At 36.0% G+C, this 25,648-nt stretch overlaps 1 protein-coding gene across 2 annotated transcripts; it reads left to right on the top strand.

The window, feature by feature from the left end:
• The first annotated feature begins 1,100 nt into the window (after positions 1–1,100).
• On the top strand, positions 1,101–20,067 carry syt10 (synaptotagmin X). Of its 2 annotated transcripts, none has more exons than XM_051892311.1 (7): positions 1,101–1,406; positions 3,054–3,510; positions 7,471–8,032; positions 12,144–12,264; positions 14,839–15,010; positions 15,591–15,720; positions 16,840–20,067. In XM_051892311.1, the coding sequence occupies exons 1-7, from the start codon at positions 1,205–1,207 to the stop codon at positions 16,909–16,911; spliced, it is 1,716 nt and encodes a 571-aa protein (XP_051748271.1). In that variant the 5' UTR covers positions 1,101–1,204; the 3' UTR covers positions 16,912–20,067. The 2 variants fall into 2 exon arrangements, with proteins under 2 accessions (XP_051748271.1, XP_051748270.1); XM_051892310.1 differs by having other exon boundaries at positions 1,120–1,391.
• Positions 20,068–25,648: the final 5,581 nt, after the last annotated feature.

The following is a 25,648-nucleotide window of genomic DNA, read 5'->3' as shown; positions in this document are numbered from 1 at the left end:
AAATAATAAATCTGCCAAGTCCACATGCTGGGTCAATCAGGGTTTGAGTGAACCCAGAAACTTTTGTTCTGTATCCAGTCTGCCTGCATAATCACTCAGGAAAAACTATGCACATCTGTTTAGCATGAGACAAGCGCATTCTCTAAAGCCGCTGGTTTCACAGGGCAAAGCCACATACACATGGGTCTGCATGAGGATGATGCCTCAACTGCTCCCCGGTTTGCGTTTGGTTGTCAAGGAGATTGTCAGACTCTATGAGCAGCACTGAGCCAAGTACATAGTGTTCTCTCATTCATCAGACATGCATTCCCAATCCTCTTTTGTTCTATTAAAAACAATGTCTACTCATGTTTGACTTGTTTTCTACATCTGACAACACAAGTATACATGTGAAAACTCTGATAATGGAATGATTAATGAAAACAGTTTCCACAAACTATTAAGCAAAACTTATTTAAAGAGTTAGAATGTTTGCACAGATGTTACAGTTAATAATCTGACACACATATATTCAATTTACAATTGCCAAAAACATTGAAACTGCAAGAAGTCATAGCAATTACAGCCTTCTAAAAGTAAAAAACGAAATGGTAATAAAATATATGAGATCTCAGAGTTAAACTGTGTCAGAAAAAAATAATCTTAATTATGTCAGATAACACTTAAAACATGGTCAGGTCAAAGTGTACTTGAATTGAATATTTTTTGGTTCCAAATTTTTATAAATTTTACTGGTAGTCCACTGTAGGAAGAATTTTTGGGTATAGCATGACACAGTTTACTTAATTTTGCTATCCTCACTTACATAAATGAACTATAGTGTCCTGCACCCACTAATAAAAATATATCAAAAATATCTGAATAATTTTTGGTTTGACTGTATATATACAGATTTACAGCTTCATCTCAAGTTTGAAAGCCATGGACAATATTTGGAATTACCATAAAGCAAATTCGCGTTTACTGTAAAAACTTCGTTTTTTCCTAAATAATGAGAATGTAATACATATTTGTTCCCTGTTTATGATCCTCCCTCTCTAGACAACGCGTGTCTCCTATTGGGCAGTGTAGAAATGCCCCTACAATGTTCCACCGCGCCAAAGAATCTGGTGCGCCTTTGCGCGGATGACATGGACTTGAACGCATCACTCTCTCTCCATTTCCTTGCGCATCAGCTGCACTCGGCAGCTCACATGGTGCCCCAATGAACCCTCGCCCTCACGCATCGTCCAACATACAATGGATTAACAGGAAAGACATGAATGTCCGCACAGAGGACGGTATCAGCCTGTGCCAAAGGGCTCTCCAAATAGTGACGGAGTTGTGCCTCGCCGGGCACGTCGACCGGGAGAAATGCGCGGATATATTTCCACTGGAGAGCAACATACCAGGTAAAGGAAGTTCAGGTAAATTTAACGCAAACAATGCTCTATTATCCTCTCACAAACATATTTCCTTCAGGAACTTTGGTTGGCCAGTAAACGAGAAAACTTTTTCAAAGAACAAATGTTTGACGCCAGAGCCCTGAAAGTTTGATTAGTTCGTTCGCGGTCACAGAAACAATTCTTAGCATTCATAAAATTACCTGAAATCAGCCATCATACAGGACACGAGTACTTGTAGCGTATCATCAGTGCGCAACAAGTTTGAAACTCTGTTCGTTTACTGAGTTTTGTTTCAATAATATGTAATATTACGCGTAAGACGTTTTCGTGAAATTCTGTAGCAAAACTCGAGTTTTTCCCGATAAACCGTAGTAAATGGATGTCTGTACTGCAAATGTTAGAATAACGCACACGTTTAATTGACAGAAACCTACATACATATTTTGTTTCAACGTTTGTATCTCAGTGTTTTTTGCTCGTAATTGTTGGCAACAAATAAAAGTAGGTTACACTTTATTTTAAGGTGTCCTTTTTACAGTGTAAAGTACTGAGTGATAATAATTAGACTAACTACATGTACTTACTATAGGGTTAGGGTTTGTTTTAGGGATAGTTGCATGTAATTATGCATAATTTATAGTTACTACTACAGTAACTACATGTAACATGTATAACAAGGACACTGTATGTGTTAACAAAAGTAGTTTCTAACTTATCTATAAACTGTGCAATTAGTTTGCAACCTACCCTACTACTAGTGAATGAATTTTTGTGCATGAATTCATTATGGAAATCAGTTTAACTTGGTCAGTATATGTTTTGATTTACACAATCAAAAAACAAATACAGAAATAATATAGGCTAACAATTTTCAAAACACATCAGTGCAGACTGTACTATATTGTGTGATAGAGTCACAATGGCCATGCGTGCAGCAGAAGCCGGAAATTAATTAAATCAAATGACCGCATGCTGATGCAGATGATATTTTATCACGGTACAGTCACCTCAGGAGGGTGGTGGTCATGTATGAGAGTGATTCGATCCCTGTAGCTCTTTTCTTATTGGTTAGTAGCACCATTAGCAGTATGGTGATAAACCTCACTCCATGATACGGCAAACAACTATAATTATGTGTTGCATCGCGCAGTGCATTAGGCAGCTGAAACTCTTGCACCTGTTGGACACATACGAAGGTTCAACAGTGCCACTCATTACCCTTTTCAGCATCAACACTGAGATATAATTAAGGTTTTTATATATATATAAAAAAGGCGAATCAAGTTGAGTGCCTGTGAACTGACTTTTTATTCTCTATTTTTCATTCTATATTAACTTTGGTTGCATGGGCCACTGAAAAGGGGAGCAAAATAACTCTGATCTCTGCTTTACTAAACAAGCACATTTCAGTCTTCTTTTTCTTATACCTTGCCCTCTCTTTCTTTTCTTTTTCTCTCTCCCTCTTTCTCCTGTTTGTCTGTCATGCATCATTTATTGCTGCTGGTGCTCTCTGTCTGCCCGTCTGGTGTTCATTTATCTCCTTCCTATCCTCGTCTCCTTTTCCCCCTCACCTTCTGTTCTTTATAATCTCCTCAACACACTTTCTCTTTCCAATCTTCATATACTTGCCTCTTTTTCTTTGCTCTCTCTTCCTTTTGTTGCCTGTAGACATCTCTGTAAGTCTCCTAGCTGTGGTCGTAGGTTTCTGTGGGCTCGCCCTTTTGGTAGTCTCTCTCTTTGTCTTTTGGAAGCTGTGCTGGCCCATTTGGAGAAGCAAGGCGCTCTCGTCCAATGCTGACAGCTGCCCGCCGGGGGTGCTGCCCGAGGCCCCCCTGGCCCAACCTCCGGTGTCTCGTTCTGTTTCTCCTCATCTTGAGGCCAAGGCACTTGCAATTGCGGGAAGACAGCCATCGCAAGTCCAGCAAGACGATGAGGACGACAAGAGGAGGAAGGTACCAGAAGTGAAGGTCAATGGCCGCAGCTCGGTTAGGATCCTGGAGGCGGCCATGAAGATCAGCCAGACGTCACCAGACATCCCTGCTGAGGTGCAGCAGGCTCTGCGTGACTGTCTGAGCAAGCAGGCCAAAATCCAGAGGCAGACCACTGAACCTACCTCGTCCTCCAGGTGATATGCCAATTACATGATGAATTACATGGAGATCTGCTTTTGATGCTTGATTGCACGTTGAATGACACTACAGAAGAGGGTTAATCATTTCATTATTATCACTTCAGTTAATAACTCATATGTAGCTTAGAAAACAGAACATATACTTGGTGTAATTGAGAGGATGTGCTTACGAAGGGCTGCCTTTACTGAATGATAAACACACACCGAATGATTTGTGATCAGTGTGTGCCTTTAAACACAACAAATGACTGAGCAGCTGTTTTTTTTTCTTTCATTTATGAGATATCCACATTTATGCTTTTCATGGCTGCCTTCCAGCTAGAAATAAAACAAACGGATATAAGCCAATGCACAGCTACTAAGTAGATTAAGCCCCACAAGCATGTACAATATAGAGCTTTTTTTCATTTTTAATAATAGGAAAGTAGAAAAATACAGCACACACACACGCACACACATAATATATATACTTACTTACTTATGCCTGTCACCCTTGCCACTAACCACAGATCTCCATATATATATATATATATATATATATTGTTTTTATATTGTTTTAACATGCATATATATGCATATATATATATATATATATATATGCATATATATGCATGTTAAAACAATATAAAAACAAATGAAATTTTTCCATATTTTCAACAATTTACCAATAATAACCAATAATATAATAAAAATGTCCAGCATTACAATTAAAGGGAATTAACTAGGTCATTAAAATGTAAATTATTCTATAATTCTGGTGTTACTATTATCACAACTCTCTTATTTTCACATATTTCACCTCGTTGATCGGGTGATGGCACGTCTCCTGGTTGCTGCATACGCCCATTAATCACTGCAGCTCACCAATCAGAGCCCTAGAGTCACATTGCCATGGCAACAGCATTAAGTGACCCTAGCAATTAAACAATCAGCTCTTCTTCTCTTTGTTTCATGTGGCACCGTATATAAAGAAAGCAGGGATGTAATTAGTGTTGCCACGCAATAGCACTGACATGCTGCAACTGTTTGTCCGACTGGGGAAAGGAGGAACATCTGTGCTCAGTTCCTCGTGGAATCCATTATTGACAAGCTACAGAAATATCATTAACAGTGTAACAAATAAGGTGTCTTTTGTGAGGTGTACGAAAAGGCCAAACAAAGCTGCTTAAATGTCATCGTGAAATATTTTTTGTTTTCTTTTTCTATTCTTCTGTCATTCCTCTAATACTACCTTCCACTACTTCTCTTGGGATGTACATCACTTGGACTTGTCTCCAAATATTAAAGAAATATAGTAATAAAATAAGTAAATATGCCAATATGTCATGAGATAATGGCAAACCTTGTTTAAAAGTCTTTAAAAAGTGAAGCTAGTTTCTTTGAAATGGTCATTTCATGGTAGGTTGATCACTAAAGTGAGCTGAACTATACTGAGGAGAGGATATTTAAACTATTTTTGATAAGTTAATGCACTCCTGAAGGTTTTTAAATCATTTAGCTTTCTGGGGAAGAAACGGAAGATATATGAAATGCTATTTTATTATATAACTCCTTACTGTTTTACAGTGCCTTAAGTGAAGATTTCTTAGAAATGATTTGCAGCCACAACCCATTAAGTTCAGTAATAAAGTGCATTATTTTCCACACATCAAGCAAATCTATTGAACGCCTTTAGTATTTAAGCTGGAATTCATGTTCATTTCTGTCAAAAGCTGTTATTTAAATATGCACAATTTAATTTATGTTATGATACACGTGCCTGCAAAAATGAACGTCCTTCTGCTGTAATATGATAAAACACTATTGTTAGATAGCTTACACGAACTAAAACCAAGATCAAATGAGCTGAGGGGATAGTTTATAGTTCATTGTATTCTGCAACAGGTGACTGGCTGATAAGACTTGAACATTTCCACCTCGTCCACCACCTTTTGCAATGTCTTATATGGGAGCGTAGAAATACAAATTGTGAATTCTGGCATTGACTCACAGACTCATTCATTACGCTTGGCAAGATATTTTAGAAACACTGCCATCAAACACTGGATTCTGAAAGAAGTGCTCTTCAAAACATCCGAAGACATCAGTTAATTACTCTGTGTCTCTTCAATTTATCATCGCATTGTGCTGGGACGTTTGTGCAAATTGCAAGGCCTAATGTGCAGCAAACATGTGCAGGTGATAGACAGATTTGGACAAAGTAGAAAGAGAGAGACACAGATTGACAGTGATGATAAGAGATCAAGTGAGAAAAATGCTGGAAAGACTTATTTGGAAAAACAAATATCTAAAAATATATTAATCACAGCAAAATTTTAATATCACAAGTCTGTTAAATGATATAATCCATGACTTTTTTTTAACATGCTGTCACTGTCATATGTTTGCTGTCATCGTCCTAAAGGTGCTAGTTGCTAGGAAACACCAAGGATAAGTAGAGAATGATTTCCTGAGGAGCATGACGAGTGTTGAAAATAGGTTTTCTTGTAAAAAAATATCCTAACTAAAAAAGGCCTAACTATTATAAACTACAATATAAATGTTGCTAAAAATGGAATAAAACAGCTTTAAGTGGAACACAATATTAAAGTTCTTGTTGTCCAGTGCTGAGTAACTAACTAAATGGAGCAATGCTACTAACTTACTAAACTAAATTTTTCACTAGCGTGACATCCTCTCTTGCATACAGTATATAGTGCTGATTCGTTTTAGTGAGTCAGTTCATTTAGATGATGAATCGGTAAATGATTTAATAAAAAAACAAAAAAAAAAACAAAACAATCAAGTTGATTCACTGATTCATTATTTTTACAGGATTTTTTAATTGTATTTACTGACGGTTATGTTATGTATGGAAGCTTGTTTCCGCCACTAAATAAAAAAAATAAAAAGGTAATTGCGACTTTTTATTTCACAATTCTGACTTTTTTTCTCAGAATTGCGAGATATAAACACAATTGCGAGTTGTAAAGTCAGAATCGCGAGATATAAACTCACAATTGTGAGAAAAAAAGTCAGAATTGTGAGATAAAGTCACAATTACCAATTCTGACTTCTTTTTCTCAGAATTGTGTTTATATCTCACAATTCTGACTTTATATCACAAAATTCTGACTTTATAACTCGCAATTTTGACTTTATATCACGAAATTCTAACTTTATATCACACAATTCTGACTTTATAACTCGCAATTCTGACTTTTTTCTCGCAATTCTGACTTTATATCACACAATTCTGATTTTATATTACGCAATTCTGACTTTATATCACACAATTCTGACTTTATATCACGCAATTCTGACTTTATATCACGCAATTCTGACTTTATAACTCGCAATTTTGACTTTATATCACGAAATTCTAACTTTATATCACACAACTCTGACTTTATATCACGCAATTCTGACTTTATAACTCGCAATTTTGACTTTTTTCTCGCAATTCTGACTTTATATCACACAATTCTGACTTTATAACTCGCAATTCTGACTTTTTTCTCGCAATTCAGACTTTATATCACAATTCTGATTTTATAACTCACAATTCTGAGAAAAAAGTCAGAATTGTGAGATATAAACTCACAACTGCAAGAAAAAAAGTCAGAATTGTGAGATAAAAAGTTGTAATTACTTTTTTGTTTTTTCTTACATGGCAGCAACAGGCTTCCATAGTTATGCTGTCACCCTAATTGATTAACTGATTCAATTAATTCAAAATACCTCATAAATACTGCTTTGATTAAGTTTTAAACTATATATTCAGATATATTTTAAAATACATTGTTCTTAGCTACTTTTTGATAGTAGCTTGTATTCATATTCTATGTATTTAAAGTTTTTAAAAGAGCAGTTTGACTAGTATAGTTTTACAGTAGTTTGCCCAACACAAGGTATATGACCGAACTAATATTCATTTTTTCATAAGTAGCTATAAAAGTTCTCCTCCTTTCATAGGCACAATTCTTTCCGCCGACACCTGCCGCGGCAGATGAATGTGACCAGCGTGGACTTCACCATGGACACTCTACCTGTGCGTCAGTCTTCTGCAGTCAGTATTGGCCGTATCAAACCTGAGCTGTACAAGCAGAAGTCTGTGGACTCTGAAGAAGGAGCCAAGGAGCCGGTGGAGACGTGCGGAAAGCTGAGCTTTGCCCTCAGCTACGACTATGAGGAACAAGCTCTTGTGGTTCGCATTCTAAAGGCCCTGGATCTGCCCGCCAAAGACTTCACAGGCACCTCCGATCCCTACGTGAAAATCTACCTGCTTCCAGAGCGCAAAAAGAAGTTTCAGACGAGGGTCCACCGCAAGACACTCAACCCCATGTTCGACGAGACGTTCCGTTTCCCTGTGGAGTACAGTGAGCTGTGCAATCGCAAGTTACACTTCAGTGTGTACGACTTTGACCGCTTCACGAGTCATGACATGATCGGTGAGGTGGTGGTTGATAACCTGTTTGAGCTGTCTGACCTTTCACGTGAAGCTGTGGTTTGGAAGGACATCCTTGCAGCTACTACAGTAAGTAAACAGTCCTTGTGCGTATAGAAAGCATAGTTCATAAACGGTACTTTCATCAGATACCTCAAGAAGACCAGATTTCTGGCAGCGTTGTTCATCATTCAGAGTTGAATTGAGAAGTCAATTCCTGAATTTAGATCAAATTTGAGTCAAAGTTGCAAACAGGAAGCAGAATTGCAATTCAAATGTGAATATAAGGAAATAAAATGTAATTAATTGAAATTCAAAGAAATTCAAACTGTAAATTGGATGAATGTTGGCTTGACCAGAAGAAAGTCTTGTTTAAAAAGCCTTGGAGGTGATGGATGGATGGATGGATAAACTGATTGATTGATTGATTGATTGATTGATTGATTGATGGATGGATGGATGGATGGATGGATGGATGGAAAGGTAGATTTGAATTGCATTTCAGTAAATTCATTTTCCTGTCATTCAATTCAACTTCCTTTGGGGTGTTGCCAATCCAATTTAAATTTATATTTGCATTTACAATTATGCATTTGGAAGACACTTTCTAGAAAACTATTACAAAAAAGTAATAATATATAAATATATATAAAGTCATACGCAAGTTTTATATTATATAAATAAAAGCATCTGACAAATGCATAGCTGTAATGTAAATGCAAATATTAAAAACCATGACTATGGTATTGCTATTGCCTGTCAATAATATCATCGAAAGTTCAAGGACAATCGTATTCACATATGTACTAACTATACTTCAATCAAACTGAGAAAAATTTACTGCACGAGTATGAATGTCTCATTTACAGATAGATTGATCTGTTATGTAAAGCCAGGTGTGCGGGAGGGCTCATCTCCAAACTGACTCACCCTTTCAGGGCACCCACATACCCCTTCCAAATATAGATCCAATTGCCAGTTTCCAGAGCCACAGGAAGCATGATTATCAAGCCAGAGCCTTCAAACCACAGCCGTGACTAACCCAACAGGTGTGGAATTGAGTTTGCCCTGCCGTCCCACTGACTTCAGAGTACAATAAGAAATGTTACTGGCACAACATTTCAGGACTAAGACAAAAAGAACATAAGCAATTTCCGCCCTTTTTTTTAGCTTTCTTACTCAGATTGGCCCTCATGATAATGAAGCCCACTCATTACGCCTCAGTTAATATATCAGAGCTTATGTAACTGCATCAGCCATGTTATGAGGGATTTTTAAGGACAGAATTTCTTAAAGGGATAGTTCACCCAAAAATTAAAATTCAGTAACTAGCTTCCGGCAGCCTGGCCGTACGCATCGATTTGCGGTGGAAGAGTGAACTCTGACCTGACGCATGCGCAATGACGAACACGGACGCACAGAGGATGGAGCAAAACAAGACACCGGTCACGAATTAGAAGTCTAAAACAAGAAATTTTAAAGAGAAATGTTGGAGGATTTCGATATAAGACAAGAGGAGCTTCAGTTTGTTGCACAGCCCTATTTGTTTGAACCGCGAGAGACATCTACATGTAGGAGATTCTCCTACATCCTGCGTCATACATCGCGTCAGGGGTTTACCCATACGTATGCGTATGGTCGTCTGGCGAAAGCTAGTTATTTTAGATTATAAAGTTTTAAATATGGATATTTTTCTTACAAAAACCCATCGCCTCACTTCAGAAGGCCTTTATTAACCCCCTGGAAATGTATGGATTATATTTATGATGGATGAATGCATTTATTTTTGGCTTCAAAACAGGCCCCCCATTCACTACCATTATAAATCTTTGGAGAGCAAGGATATTTTTGATTAAATCTGCAAGCAGCATTTACCGGGGTTTAAGCACTTTAAGGCCTTTAAGCACATAAAAAGGTATTATATTTTATTTAGCAAGCATGTAAACATAGATGGAAAACACCATCTACAGCCAATACAGGCATCTTGAACCCCTAAATATATCTCTGATTGTGTTCGTCTGAATGAAGATAGTCATATACACCTAGGATGGCTCGAGGCTGAGTAAATCACGGGATAATTTTCATTTTTGGGTGAACTATCCCTTTAATTTACGCTGAGCATATACTACAAGATATCTAATTGGAGGATAAAGTAAAAAGGTTTGTGTACTTAGTTCAAAAGCTATATCTGTGATTTCCCTGAAACCCTAGTTTAAATGGTAACCTGCACACTTGTTCAATAACTAGACGATCTGTAGAGGTGAAAGGCATCGTCCGTCATACTCACCTCACTTACAGTGACTCAGTTGCATTAACAATAACGTTGCACTGGCTTCCTGCTACAAAAACAAAGTGAATGGTGACAGCGTTTCATTTTGTTCACCACAGAGATTCTGTGGTGAGTCATTCCTGTTTGAGAAAAGCAATCTCTTCCTCCTACTTGTTTGACGCAACAGTCTCTTTAAGGCTCATTAATTTCCTGATTGTGTTGTTTTCAGCAATTTATTCATTTTCCTGTTGTTTGGTTGGCAGAGATGCACATTTCTGCGCCTGTCAAGTCACTTATGTTGTGTTTTGCTAACATTTGGATCACTCTCATGCTAGTTGCTTCTCATTCCCTCCAGTGACTATTGCTTTCCCAATACAAAAGTATTGATGTGGAGAGGTTTCGACCTGTTGTTTTCAGTTATGAGAGTATCATAACTGCCCTTTAGGGACAAAAACCGACTCTCAGAACCAGACCAGCTGCTCTTAGGCCCCCGACTGTGGAAAGAAGCTAGTAACTCTCAATTCCTAAAATAGCCGGAGCCATAGATTGCAGCCTTGCTCCATTACACTTCCGACTGCACATTGAAACCCTCTATTTTATCTTACGCTGACGTTTGGAGGTCTAATTTTGTTCGCTGTTTTTGGAGCACACTGCTGTGGTGGTATACAAGGCCATTCAGATCTGGAGGAGGGGAAATTGGACAGTCAAAACAGAAAGGGTATTATTGCCCCAAAAAGATTTGTGAATTGTTTCGGACACGAACGCCAATAGGAGATGTGACTCCTGAACTAGCCCATGGCTCTTTAATACTCAGCATTTGTGGTGTGGATAACAAGAGATGTGGGAGGAGAGGATAGGATGTGACAGAGGGTTTTGACGTCAGACTACACAGATGCGGTACCACATCAGTGTTAATCTCGTCAACAAAATTAATGACAAAAATGTAAAACAAAGACTGGATAAAGAAATGCGTAACATGACTATAAGAATTAAAAAACGCTGTATGTAAATCAATGGTATTGAGAAATTGCATGTGATTTGGAAGGCTGGAAAATAGTCATGTGGTACACCTGAAATTTAAACACAGAACCTACAGTACAACAGTGATTAAGTATTTTACATTTCTCTCTATTACGCAATCTGTTTTTAATCTTTACTTGGACAGATTAATCACTATCTTTAGTTGCCTTTGAAAGAATAATGGCCGTCTTATTCCAGTACAGAGTTGGCTGTAAATACCAAAATACACACTGGCCTTTTAGAATAATCTTTACCGCCTCTGCAAAGCTAATAAAGGTCAGGGAAGCTAGATTTGTCTCATTCAAAATGGAGAAAAAGAAGCAGCCACCCAAACCATACGTCCCACAGTAACACTTCCACACACACACATAAACACAGCCATTATCAAAGTCTTCTTGGAAAAAGCTCAATTTCCTACAAGGGCCATATTTTTGTACACAACTTTGTTTCTGAGTCACTGATTTTTTTTTTCCCCTGAAGTTTTTAAAGGAAATATATAGCCACTCTCTAGATCTAATATAGAGTAGATCAGGTTTAAACCTGATGAGCAAACAGTCCAGTAGCATATATGCTATGTATGTCTGAGTTGTTGTCAGCGAGGCAAACAGAAGTCTATTTGGAGAGTCAGTAAATAAGGGTTTTGTTTGCAGTCGAATCAAGGACTCTCTGTAGAGACTCTTAAGAGAAAAATCATATTACAATATTTGCTAAAAGGATGATACCTGCCGATCATTTAATCAATAGTTTGTAATGCTATTTTAGAACATGTGTTGACATTGCTTCAGCCATTTCCTGGCATCATACAGTAAAATCAACTTGTTTTCTTTTGCTGCACAAGTTTTCTTTTCAATTTCTTTCTCTTTCTTTTTCTTTCTTTCTTTCTTTCTTTCTTTCTTTCTTTCTTTCTTTCAGGAGAGTGTGGATCTGGGTGAAATTATGTACTCCCTTTGCTATCTTCCCACGGCTGGACGCATGACCCTCACCGTCATCAAATGTCGCAATCTAAAAGCCATGGACATAACTGGCTACTCTGGTCAGTGTTAACCCTCATAATCTGTTGAGTATGACTTTACCATCTTTATGTTTTTGGGACTTAGAGCAGGAGTGTCCAATTTACATAAATATATAAAACTGAAGTTTACTTAATTTACTTAAAAGGATAGTTCACCCAAAAATGAAAATTGTCATTAATTACTCACCCACCCTTGTCATTCCAAACCCTTAAGACTTTTGTTCATCTTCAGAACACAAATTAAAGGGTTAGTTCACCCAAAAATGAAAATAATGTCAATAATTACTCACCCTCATTGCATTTCACACCCGTAAGACCTTCGTTAATCTTCGGAACACAAATTAAGATATTTTTGATGAAATCCGATGGCTCCGTGAGGCCTGCATAGCCAGCAATGACATTTCCTCTCTCAAGATCCATTAATGTACTAAAAACATATTTAAATCAGTTCATGTGAGTACAGTGGTTCAATATGAATATTATAAAGTGACGAGAATATTTTTGGTGTGGCAAAAAAACAAAATAACGATTTATATAGTGATGGCCGATTTCAAAACACTGCTTCATTAAGCTTCGGAGCGTTATGAATCTTTTGTGTCGAAACAGCGGTTCGGAGTGCCAAAGTCACATGATTTCAGCATTTTAGCAGTTTGACATGCGATCCGAATCATGATTCGACACAAAAGATTCATAACGCTCCAAAGCTTAATGAACCAGTGTTTTGAAATCGGCCATCACTATATAAGTCATTATTTTGTTTTTTTTGCCGCACCAAAAATATTCTCGTCGCTTTATAATATTAATATTGAACCACTGTACTCACATGAACTGATTTAAATATGTTTTTAGTACATTAATGGATCTTGAGAAAGGAAATGTCATTGCTGGCTATGCAGGCCTCACTGAGCCATCGGATTTCATCAAAAATATCTTAATTTGTGTTCCGAAGATGAACGAAGGTCTTACGGGTGTGGAACGACATGAGGGTGAGTAATAAATGACATTATTTTCATTTTTGGGTGAACTAACCCTTTAAGATCTTTTTGATGAAATCTGAGTGATTTCTGTCCCTCCATTGACAGCTACGCAACTACCACTTTGACACTTCAAAGGGTTCATAAAGAGATCGTAAAACTAATCTAAATGAATTGAGTGGTTTAGTCCAAATTTATATGATGAACAGATTGAATTTAGGCTTTTATTCTCATATAAAGATTCATCAACTCACACATCAGTTATGGTAAACAGAAGCTCAAGCATGTTCACTTGACGTGCTTCTGTTTATGTTCGCTGATCAATGTTTATATGTGAATAAAAGCCTAAATTAAATATGTTCATCATATAAAGTGATCGAGTCTCTTCAGAAAATTTGGACTAAACCACTCAATTCATTTAGATTAGTTTTACGATCTCTTCATTAACTTTTTAAAGTGTCAAAGTGGTAGTTGTGTAGCTGTCAACGGAAGGACAGAAAGCTCTCAGATTTCATCAAAAAGATCTTCATTTGTGTTCTGAGATTGACCGAAAGTCTTACGGGTTTGGAACGACATGAGGGTGAGTAATTAATGACAGAATTTTCATTTTTGGGTGAACTAACCCTTTAAGAGTTTCTGATACATGAATTAAATTTCTAGTGTATGTTGCTCCCCTCAATGAGCAATAGCCATAATGTCAGTGCAGTAACAAGTAACTTCCTACTTTTTCATTGCAACTATGCTAACTTTAGAAGCTATTTTAAATGCACAATAATAATCAAGAATCATATCACTTACTTTTTATAAGTAATTAGCTGTGCAATGTACATGTATTGATGGATGTTAGGTAGACTTTACCTAATTCTTTTAAGTGTGTCTCAATTTTTTTTTTGAGTAGATTCTATTGGTTCATTTCTATACTTGCCTTCTCTTAAGTTCTTAGCTGGTTCATGTGTATTTAATTAGGATTGAAGGATATAGTGGCCCTCCAGGAGTAGGATTGGACACCCCTGACTTCATTGATGATGAAAATAATAATTGCAATTTTTAAACCACTTTTCTCCTTATTTTATGTAGACAGAAAATGTTAAAACTTTAACCACTGGTTGTGTCACAAAAGTAGATATAAGAAATGTCACTGGTATCCAATATATTAGGATTTTAAACACAACAAAATAAATCAAATTAGACTATTGGTAAGAGTTTCCTTCTACAGTGTGTACATAAATCAGAAAATCTCATGTGAAAATGAATTGCATTTTGTTTTATGCCTAGGATCTCTGCGACCTCAAAAAGATATAACATTTTTCACAGAGACCATTTGATGCATATTATTAAGTTACAATTTTGTTCATAATCAGTTTGTATAAGAGTAGGAAAAGTCATCAACCTGACACATCAATGCAAATATGTTTTTTGAGATATTAAAACGCCTGTGGGGTCTGTCAGATCGCAAGCAGAGGGTTAAGACAGCTAAAAAGAAAATACATGTTAATGTAATTCTTCTATGCATAAAATATTATCAAGGTCTAAAAAATGTTCGGTTGTGGGATATGAAAAATTGCCAGCTTTATTGTTTGTGTGTTTTAATTCTGAAAAGCTCTGAATCACTTTCCCACAGATCCATATGTTAAAGTCTCCCTAATATGTGACGGTCGGAGACTAAAGAAGCGGAAGACGACCACCAAGAAGAACACGCTCAATCCTGTCTATAATGAGGCCATCATTTTCGACATCCCACCTGAGAACGTGGAGCAGGTCAGCCTGTCAATCACGGTGATGGATTACGACAGGTCAGTCCCTGCCTCTTAAGATATAATATCAAAACAATAACCATTCAAATTCAAAACCTCCATCCATTCATCCTCCAAACCACTTGTCCTATGTAGTGTCACGGCGATGCTAGAGCCTATCCCAGTGTAAACTCACATGATGTTGAAGATAAATTATTCTGACATGAAAGATGATGATGATTATAATATTAAGTCAGATAACATGCTTGGCAGTTGTTATTCAAATATTTGCAGCAAACATCTTAATCGAGAACATTCTGTCTGATCTCGTAAAACTCTGCTGTGTACTTTATTAAACCAGACAGCTACACTGTAATTAAGGCAAATTATGTCTTTAAACTGTCAGCCATCAAGAAATAAAATATAGGTGAATGTGGGAGCGTTTATGCAATGGTCCTGTTGATCAAGTATGATCGCTAATATTTCCACTGGTTTCCTCAGTCTTTGTTTATCCATTATTTGGAAATCTGGATCTAAAACTGACATCCTTTCTGTCATGAGATGTGTTTTCAGGCTAGCAAGCCACTCAACAATGAAAACGTTATCTAAAATAAAGTCTTGCGTTCTGTTTCTCTTTCAGAGTTGGACACAATGAAGTGATAGGGGTGTGCAGGACAGGGCCGGATGCGGAGGGTCTTGGAAGGGACCACTGGAATGAAATGCTAGCTTATCCACGCAAGCCCATCACCCACTGGCATGCACTTTGTGAGGTGAGAGACTAGAAATCAGAGCAGAAAGCAGGGAGCAAATGTCACTCGCCCATAAGAAAAGTGTTTCATTATCATGCTGTTTTTATGCCATGCATAATTTAAACATTTGGATTTGCAGGATTTATTAAATGTTGTTCTGATGATTTAAACACATCTAAGCAACATTATCGATGTTGTCAATTTTTTGTTTTTTTTCCAATGTTAAATGAAGTATGAATTTTTTTCCCACTGGCCCACAATAAAAATAAAAAAAATAATAATAATTATAATAATTGTATTTAAATATATATAACTAAAATATATATTTAGCACAAATATATTGCTAAAGTTGCTAATATTTAAAATGTATGTTAAAGTAATGTTATTGATTTTGATGAAATTGTGATTTTTTTGCAATATTAAATTATTTATTAAATATTTTCACTGGCCTCACCACAAACAATTATTATAATTTTTTGTTACGTATATATATATATATATATATATATATATGTATATATATTGTATATATATATATATATTTCTAAAAGTATTACACAGTACACACACGATATAAAAATGATAATTTAAATTCTGGAACATGTATAAATATTTAACTAAAACATTTTTATATAAATATGTCAAAGTAACACTATTTATTTTGTTGAAAATCCAATAATTTTTTTCAATATTATATTATTTATTAAACATTTTTTAGATATTTTCACTGGCCCCACCACAATACATTTTTGTTATATATTTAATAAATAATTATTTTTTTTTACATATACAAATATGTTTTTAAAAGTATTACATGCGCTATAAAATTATATTAAAACATGTGGAACATAAATATTTCACTAAAACATTTTTATAAAAATATTTATTTTGTGGTGGGACCAGTTCAAATGTTGACAAGGTGGTAAAAAATGGCTTATAGAAAAGAAAAATCCATATTGTTGATCCCTGGAAGGTAAAATGAAGGTGTCTGCATGATGACAATTTCATGTAACCGTTTTATGTAGATTGAGCCCTAATGTGGTGCTTTGGGCTCATTCTGATCCATTTGCTAAGTGCATTTAAGTCTAATATGTCCTAAACTACTCTGGTGTGATATTTTAGTATCATCTGTCTCTGCAGTGGCCAGGAAGAGCATCCAGTTTTGAGAGTCAAGGATCATGTCCATCCCCAAAACCTCCACAGACCCCATAATGTCCTGGAATCCACACAATCCTAACTGCAAAACATATTTGGTTTGTATAATTAATACGGTATATTTTCTTTAGTTGTAGCTTGTAATGTTGCATTTTTATTTGAAAAAGGACTAAACAGTACTGGTATCCCTGCTACAGACACAATCAAGTATCCAAATCTCACAATTTCTCTGACATTTTGCTTTTACTGGTGCTGAGTTTAGGAGCTCCTAAAACAATAGTTTTCAGGTCACTTTGAAGCTGACAGTGAAATAATGCGAAGCCTCTTGCTGTTTGACAGTATAATGATACCATGTCATTTTACAGACGCATGAAATGACAGTGTTTATCATTTCATATTCTTGAACGTTTCAGGTACATATTCTCATGTCTGGTGAAAATATTTAACAAATTTGATGCAGGGTTAGGGGAGTGAAAACAACAGGCATTTGAATATGAAATCAAGACCTGTTTGATATGGATAAACAATCACACAATCATGTGACCAAATAGATATCAATGCCATCTTGCCATTATTTATCAAGCCTCTAATATTTCTTTCTTTATATTAATAAAGATCACTTTACACTTGTTAAAAAACTAAGGGTGCTGCTTTCACACTTGATTCGACTGCCTGGTCCGAACCAGAGTTCGATTGCTCCCCCCTTCCCCTGCCCCTGCTGGATTGTGTTCACAATATGTTATTTGGGTCCGAACCGCAGTAAGCTTGCGTCTATCTGCTGCGAATGTACTGCAAATGTTTTAAAGAACGTGAGAGTCCAGCAGAAATGAGATATACATTCTCTGCTTGCAGTGCATCACACTTGTCAGGAAAGTGAGTGAGAACATGCACAAATACACAGTTTTATTAAATCATATGTCATCAATAGAGGTTCACTTCCATGATTTAGTATGAGTGTGTTCATATCAGCAGCGAATTGTACCTGATTTCACATGAACCGTAGCCCAGACCACCCTTTATATGCTGGAAAACAGCGTTCACATCATCCAGATGAACCAAAGTCTGTCGTCAGTCGAACCTGGGTGCGCACCAAAAGTGCTAGTGTGAAAGCACCCTACGCTGAGATGTCAAAAGTCTACAACTTTTATCCATTTGAGACAGGTGTGTTATGCAGGATGGATATTCCTCTAGAGTCTGTCATCATGAATCTGAGAAACATTATGAAGGAGAGAGCATAATCAAAGCATGTTTACTATACATAAATGACGAATCTACAAACTAAAATCATTTGCTTGTTAATTGATGCTTTTAAAGACTCGTTATTTGAATAAAACTGTTGTAGTATACTGATTTAAAGACATTACAATTCAATTAAACTTAATTAAATTACATATTAATCGATATTTAATGATGTGCTCATCGTACTTGAACGTCTCAGAGTTGTTAAAAAATGGAAAAGAATCCAATAACTCAGCTGTAATACTGTATATATACACAGGATAACAGGATAAGAAAGTATAAAAATGTATATAAAAAGAGGCACAAATCTAGCAGGTAATTGTTTTGGTAGGTCACTAAAAGTTAACTTAAGAGCTGTCATAATGTGACACAATGTTTCTTTTTTTTCTTAGCTAGCATGTGCTGAAAATTATGTTACTTACACAGTAGCCAAAGATGTAGCGTGTTTTGTTGTTGTTATTGTTTAGAGGGATGGTTCTCTCAGTTCAAAATAGAACAAACATCATAAAATAGTTGATTATGCCCAATATTATTAACATGCAGGATTTTAAAAATCTTTTTAAATATATGAAACACTTGCCAAACATTAAATTCTCATATCTAAAAACAATCATCCCTCTCCCACTCCTGTTCTCCTGTCGTAGAGTTATTGATGTATTATTGAACTGTCAGTGCTTACAGGCAAAAACAAATATTTCCTTTACAATCATTTCTGAAACTACTGTATTACAAGCGAGAAACATAATTGTGCCTGAAACACTAGACAAAGTAAATTAAAAATTTGATGGAGTCTGGCACTCTATGCTGTAAGAAAGTTGTGTGTAATTTTGTTAAGGTGCTATAAATAATTCAATCAGGCATATATTAGCAAAATATACTACAGTATATGCAGATCCATCTTTAGATGACAGTCAAAAGGAAATCAATGTTGATGCATCATTAATGATAAAAATTGATGTTTAGCATTCTTCAGAGGGGGTCGTGGATAATTGGTTTGGGGTAAAAATGTTATTTTCAAAGGAATTAATAACATCTAAAGCAATTAACGCCATTGAAACATCTTTCTTTCTTTCAATTGCACTGCCAACCGCACAAACTACAGGTACAACTGAAAAAATATTTAAATATTTATTTATTTAAAATGAATAGCCAATAGAAATTTACAAGGTGTTGTAGTCGAGTTTTGTTACAGTATGTCAGAGAATTAGTATTCATTGCGTGAAATCATCCAGCATCTATTCAGTCGGTATGCAAATAATATGGTACACCATGGTAATTGCACACCTAACGTTTTAAAGATGGACCCTCACTTTTGGGTATTCTGAGTGTTTGCTGGTGTGTTCATTAAGTAATAATGCAATCATGGCAATTACACAAACGGCTGTGTACTGTTAACTTTGATTTGCACATGAAGACAGTGCTTCTGCCCCAGAGCTCGGTCGGAGTGATAGAAAAAAGATGAAGTATTCTTGTAGCATGCTGATACCAGTACATATAAATATGGTTTCGAAATTTATTATTTCTGAGAGGTAGTATTTTTTATTTCATTTAACTTTGCCAGTGCCGGCATGTGTGTATATAATTGAGAAATTCTTCGAATTGTTATCTTGTTAAAGTGCATTTCTATGGATCGTTTGGTGGTTGGTTTGTACTATGGGCTCGTGATCTTGAATAACTTTATACACAATTTGCATATATTGTGTAATGGCTTCTAAAAACTGTACAACTGTTTTGATTAGCACTCAACTTCCTGAAATGATTTCTTGTTGAGCTATTGATGAACTGCTTCTCAGTGATTTTTTGTCATACTTGCACCAGACAACTAAAATGATCGCTATATGTTGTTATGATGTGTACAGTTTGTGATAACTTTTTGTAAAAAAACAAAAAACAAATGCAGTAAATATTTGAAAAATAATTTTACTGGATGTTTCAAATGTATTTTAACTAAATAAATTCTGAATTGTCAGTGTATTTTACAATGTGTTGTATATTAAAGCTGCTTATTTGTAGCTTAGAGAGTCAACTGAAAAATCAACTTAGCAGGACAGATGTAGTGGCATTTGCTCTGTTTCACCCATTTCACTTGAAGCGGGCCTCTCAACAGAAGGGGACTCCGCCAAAGTCCCTTCAAGGAAAGTCTGTTCACTCGGCGGCCATATTTGCAATGCCTCCGGGCAGCCATTTCAGGCATCCAAGACCAAGTCCTATCTATTTGAATGGGGGATTCCTGAAATCTCAAAAACAGCTTGCCGAACTCACAATTAAATAACGTATTTCAAATCAGCAACAAAATCTGACATAAACTGTCCACAGATGTTGTTTCTTAATTCTTATGCTCAAATTGCTTATTTTTCAGGCTAGACCAACCAATGCGCACGTGCAGTCGATGACTTTACCAATCAGCGATTGGCTCTTTTATTTAGAAGGCGGGATGTATTCCGCCATATTGCGTGTTGCAGTTTCTCCCCGTTCATAAGTAATAGGAGCGAACCATCTTTCTATATTTACAGTCTTTGGCCTCCGCTTGTGCTTGAAAAAGAGCCCCGTCCCCGTGCCATCATGCCACACACACAACAAGGGCAGAAATTAACAGGGGCTTAGAGCAAAAATGCCACCAAAATTAATAAAAATGCCCCCCAAATTCAAGATATGGGGCAAAAATGTCCCTGTATTAGTTCTTGTTTTTAATATTTATGACAGGATATAGTTAAGTTTGCCATTTAGTTAAGTTTAAGTTGCTGTTTTCCCAAATATCAGCACGACTGCAAATGTGATAGGCTTATTAATTTTAAGTTCAATAAACAAGAAGTTAATATTAGGTGAATTACATTTTAAAATATTCTGAGTAACACATTACATTACTGAATGAATCAGTGTTTTTGAACAAATTGGTCTAATGAATGATTCACTGACTCACCGATTCAACGAAAATGCTTTTTTCCCTGAATGAATCAGTTTTGAACAAATCATCTGACTGAATGATTCAATGACTCACTCACTAAGACAATCGGTGTGTCCGATATCGCATGCTGTCCGAGTAGGTACTACATTTGAATTTGAATTTACTTCTCCACCTTTAAAATAAAATGTTCTATATCATATGAATATGGTTGTATGAATGAAATTCGGACATACTACTCCAACTGTTTCTTTGAAATTGGCCTCCGAAGGGCAAAGGCCACCTCTGTTTGCAACTATAATTTCTAGACTTCAGTTTCATGCAAAATCCACTATTATGAGTATTCTTGGGTAAATTTCAACTCAAAATGTACAGACACATTTCACATTTGCCAATCTCAGAAATGCAATCTAAGTATGGGTGAAGTAGAAAACGGTCTATTAAGAATAATTCTGTATCTTCAGAGAGATGATGGACGTCTTTCAGACAGTAGCAATTGAAGTGAAAAAGCTCTGTATGCTGTGCTGTACCAATTTTTCAGACAATTTACTTAATGGCGTCACACTGTTCAGATGTAATTAGGCTTTCTCTGATATTTAATAATTAATGACACAGACAGAGTGGGAAGAAAGAGAGCATGAGAAAGAAAGACCACAAGCCAATTAAGGAGATGAAAGGTAAGATGTTTGTCAAAGTGCTCCATATTTGATCATTTTTAAGTGAAAATTGCTTCTACAATATGATGGTACAGTTTCTGTTTCTGGAATTTCTAAAAAACAAAAAAAATAAAATAAAATAATTGGCATACTGTATATATATAAATCTCAACATTTAATGGCTGTGAAGAAGAAGCTGTAAACAATTCATGTTCAGATACATGTTTTTGACCCACATCAAGGCCCCATTTAACAAGAGACCAGAGCCAAATGGCTAAAAGAGAAGATAGAAGCACCAGTCAGATGATGCTTGTATTGAAGAGTAAAAAAAAACAAACGTGCTTAACACAAAAGGAGATGCTGCTGAAAGAGGCGATGCTTTCTATCTTACCTCTGAGCCTCGGACTGCTAAAAGGTCCTTCATCAAAAGCCTAGTGCACCTAAGAAAACCTTGATCAGGCTGACAGGCAACTGCCATTTCCTTCATCTCTGCGGATATCAAAGAATCGTCTGCCTCAGCAGTCTGCATCCATTCAGTCTGCTGGGAAAAGAGATGGTAGAAAAACAATTGGTCATAATGTTGAACTTATATCTTGTTACCATGAGCTATGAACTAAAAAAAGGCCCTACAATCCTAAGGCAAGTTCGTTTAACACATTTAGGCTGTTGTACAGCCCATGATAAGAGGATTTGGATGGAATACGCTGGTCATTATTGTAAAATAAACCCTGACTTGACAAGAGGGGAAAAAGAGGGGTTTTGTATCATCCTAAAGGGGTTTGTTATGCAAAAATGTACATTATTCTGTTGATAACATTGTTAAATAACAAATAAGGAAATAAATGGACATATAATATTGATTTGAGCTTAAATTATTTCATTATACAAGAAGAAAACAGCATGCGATTGATTGCCGGGGTCAAATATTCAGTTAAGCATTGTTATACAAAAATTTAAATGCCACGATTGAACAATCAGAGTCAAGTATACCAAAGAAAAGTCTCTAGGGTATGTGTTAATATAAAATGTTGATTTTTCACAGGTGTTTTACCTGCATTTTGAATTACGCATTGCATTGTGTTGTATTTTAGGGTTAAAGGAAATGTCTGTAAACCAATAACTTTTCTGTTTACAGAGTAAAAAAGCATGATAATCCAGTGTTTTGCATCTTTTGTTAAAAGAAAATGTCTGATTCTGCATTATTTGGTCCCTATAAGCTTTACTATCATTTTGTGTTGTTTACTTGCATAACAGAACCCAAATAACGCAAGCTTTTAGTTCAAAGAACATCATGTTACATCCTAAGCTATAGTACAGATTGTGAGAAATCTCATTTTTCCTCTATAATACAATGCCGCTCTTCCAGCAGGTTTGGAAAGATAGGCACATGATATTTATTTTTTTGACCTACAAAATGATTGAAAACACACACACACACACACATTTCCATTAACTGCTAGACCTCTCCAGACTGAAAATATCATGATACCGGTCTGCTCAATAAAACCAACAATGAACAAAAAACAAGCAAGTCTGCATCTATTATTCCAGCAGTAATCAGGAATAAAGTATGAGAGGAAGAGTTTCAGGCAAGTGTCATTGCAATGCTCTCCTGGCTTCCATCCGTATTGATTGGACATCTGAGTGGCCAAAGTCCGCATGCTGTTTACATCTTGTAAAATCTACAGTGCATTTAGTCTCTTAAGATAGAGACTGCAGGGCCAGCGTGTGTGAATGTGTTCACCTTGTCAGTTTAATTGTTGAACTGTCACTCAACAAGGCAACAAGGGTCCATTTATATCCCCTCGGGCTGACGTCTGACATGTTCTCCATTCTAGCCATTTCTGGAAACTAATGCAAGATGTAGCCAATGATTGTGAACTACTTTTGTCTTCTTGGTGTCCCAGAAACTGGTTTAGAGTGAGGGTGAAAGTGTTAAAACTAATTTTCATCAAGTCCTAAACTTTACTCTTATTACTCAATTCTTTAAGGGTTATGTAACTCAAAAATGAAAATTCTGTCATCATTTACACACACAAAAGAAGATATCTTGAAGAATGATATTAATATTATGGAATTTAATAGTATGTTTAATTAGATTTTATTATTATATGACCAGTTTTTATTGTATTTTTACTTTAAGTTTTAGTAATTTTGTTACGTTTACATTTTTAGCTTTATTTTTTTTTATTTCAATTTCAGTAAACATTTATTTCAAGGCAACATTTCTGAATTTCATTTTATTTCTTTTAAATTTAACTTTTACATCTTATATTTAGCTTATATTTTACTTTATTTCAGTTACCAAAAAATTATTGTATGGACAAAAACACCATCAAACATTCTTCAAAATATCTTATTTTGTGTTCAACAGAAGTAAGCCATACAGGTTTGTAACAACATGAGGGTGAGTAAATGACAGAATTTCCCTTTTTTTAGGTGAACTATCCCTTTAAACTCAATATAACAACGTTGTTTAGAAGAGAGTTACATGTAATAGTTGAATTCACTCTACCTTTATCATCATTATTCTGAAAGGTTTGATTGGTTCACTTTGACACAGAGTGACTTTTGGAAATTCTTCATAATTGCTTTCAAAATGAGACATTAACTGTGTTTAGGTAGCACTAAAACACAGTCATGACCAATTTAAATGAGTATCAGGTCTGTAATTAGGCTTCAATTGCATCTAATAACACATCAGGTGGTGGTAGTCAGCTGCACGTGTTTGGTGTAGGTATGTTGAGGACTTCTCACCATGTCCTTAAAACTGAGGTCAAAATAAAGAAAACTTTCTAATGTGCATGTCTGAACAATTTGTTTGTCAGACTGTACATTTTCAGAGCAAGAAAGAACAGCTTCAGTCCTAATTGGTATGATTAGTTGAGCAGGTCACAAAGAGCTCGCACAAACGTCAACTGCAACTACTTGTTTATCTCATACGATTTGGGTTTCTAATGCTTGTCATATTTATATTTCAATCTGCATTTATCCTTTTTACTTTCACATTTAAACTTGTAGCCTCTTTCTACATACATTTACAGCTCGTTTTTGTTGAGTGAAGTAATCCCTGCACAGGATTTTAGCGGACAGCATTTTAGCTCGGCTGAAAACCTATACTGTGTTGAATCTGTCACGCTGCCCTGTCTTTGATTTTGCATTAGCGCTGTCCTGATCAGCGTGAGCCAGAGGTTATTCTGTGATATATGAGTGTTGTCATGTTGAGGGGACGTAGTGGACAGGGAGCTCAACTCTCATTATGAGGGTCGTTACAGTCACCCTGTAATGCTTCACAGACATTGTGGTTCATGGATCAATCACGGAGCTGCCAGACGCAGATGATTTTAATGCTGAAAACGTGTGGATGGAATAATAAGCGGGAAGATAGGTAGCAAATAATGATCTACTCATAACAGCCCCTGCGAAAATGTGAACACAATGCTTCCATATGCATCTGACTCAAACACCGCATGTCACCTTCTGTAATCATCAGCTAAGAGCTGTCGTGTCATTTGAAGGTTTAATTATTAGAGGGCATCACACTTCTGCTTCTTATATTTCACACATTCTGGTTGAGTAGTCATTGTCAACGTGCCCTATCTGACTGCTTTCCTGTATTGACATTATCTGTAAAAAATGCATTGAATTCCTCAGGATAAACTGCACATCCTGTCTATAAACTACAATTTATATGTGCAAAACATATGCTCACACAAGCATGAAATTATTAAATAACATGCATGAAAACGCTATAGGCCTACATTCTGCCAAATAATAGTTTAGTATCTACATTTCTACATAATGTCAGTATATACACCGATCAGGCATAACATTATGACCACTGACAGGTGAAGTGACTAACACCGATTCTCTCTTTATCACGGCATCTGTTAGTCGGTGGGATATATTAGGCAGCAAGTGAACATTTTGTCCTCAAAGTTGATGTGTTAGAGTTTGAAAAGGGCCAAATTGTGATGGCTAGATGATTGGGTCAGAG

The sequence above is a fragment of the Ctenopharyngodon idella genome, chromosome 4 (assembly GCF_019924925.1).
Source record: "Ctenopharyngodon idella isolate HZGC_01 chromosome 4, HZGC01, whole genome shotgun sequence".
Lineage (NCBI taxonomy): Eukaryota > Metazoa > Chordata > Actinopteri > Cypriniformes > Xenocyprididae > Ctenopharyngodon > Ctenopharyngodon idella.
This window is presented reverse-complemented; position numbering and strand designations above follow the sequence as displayed.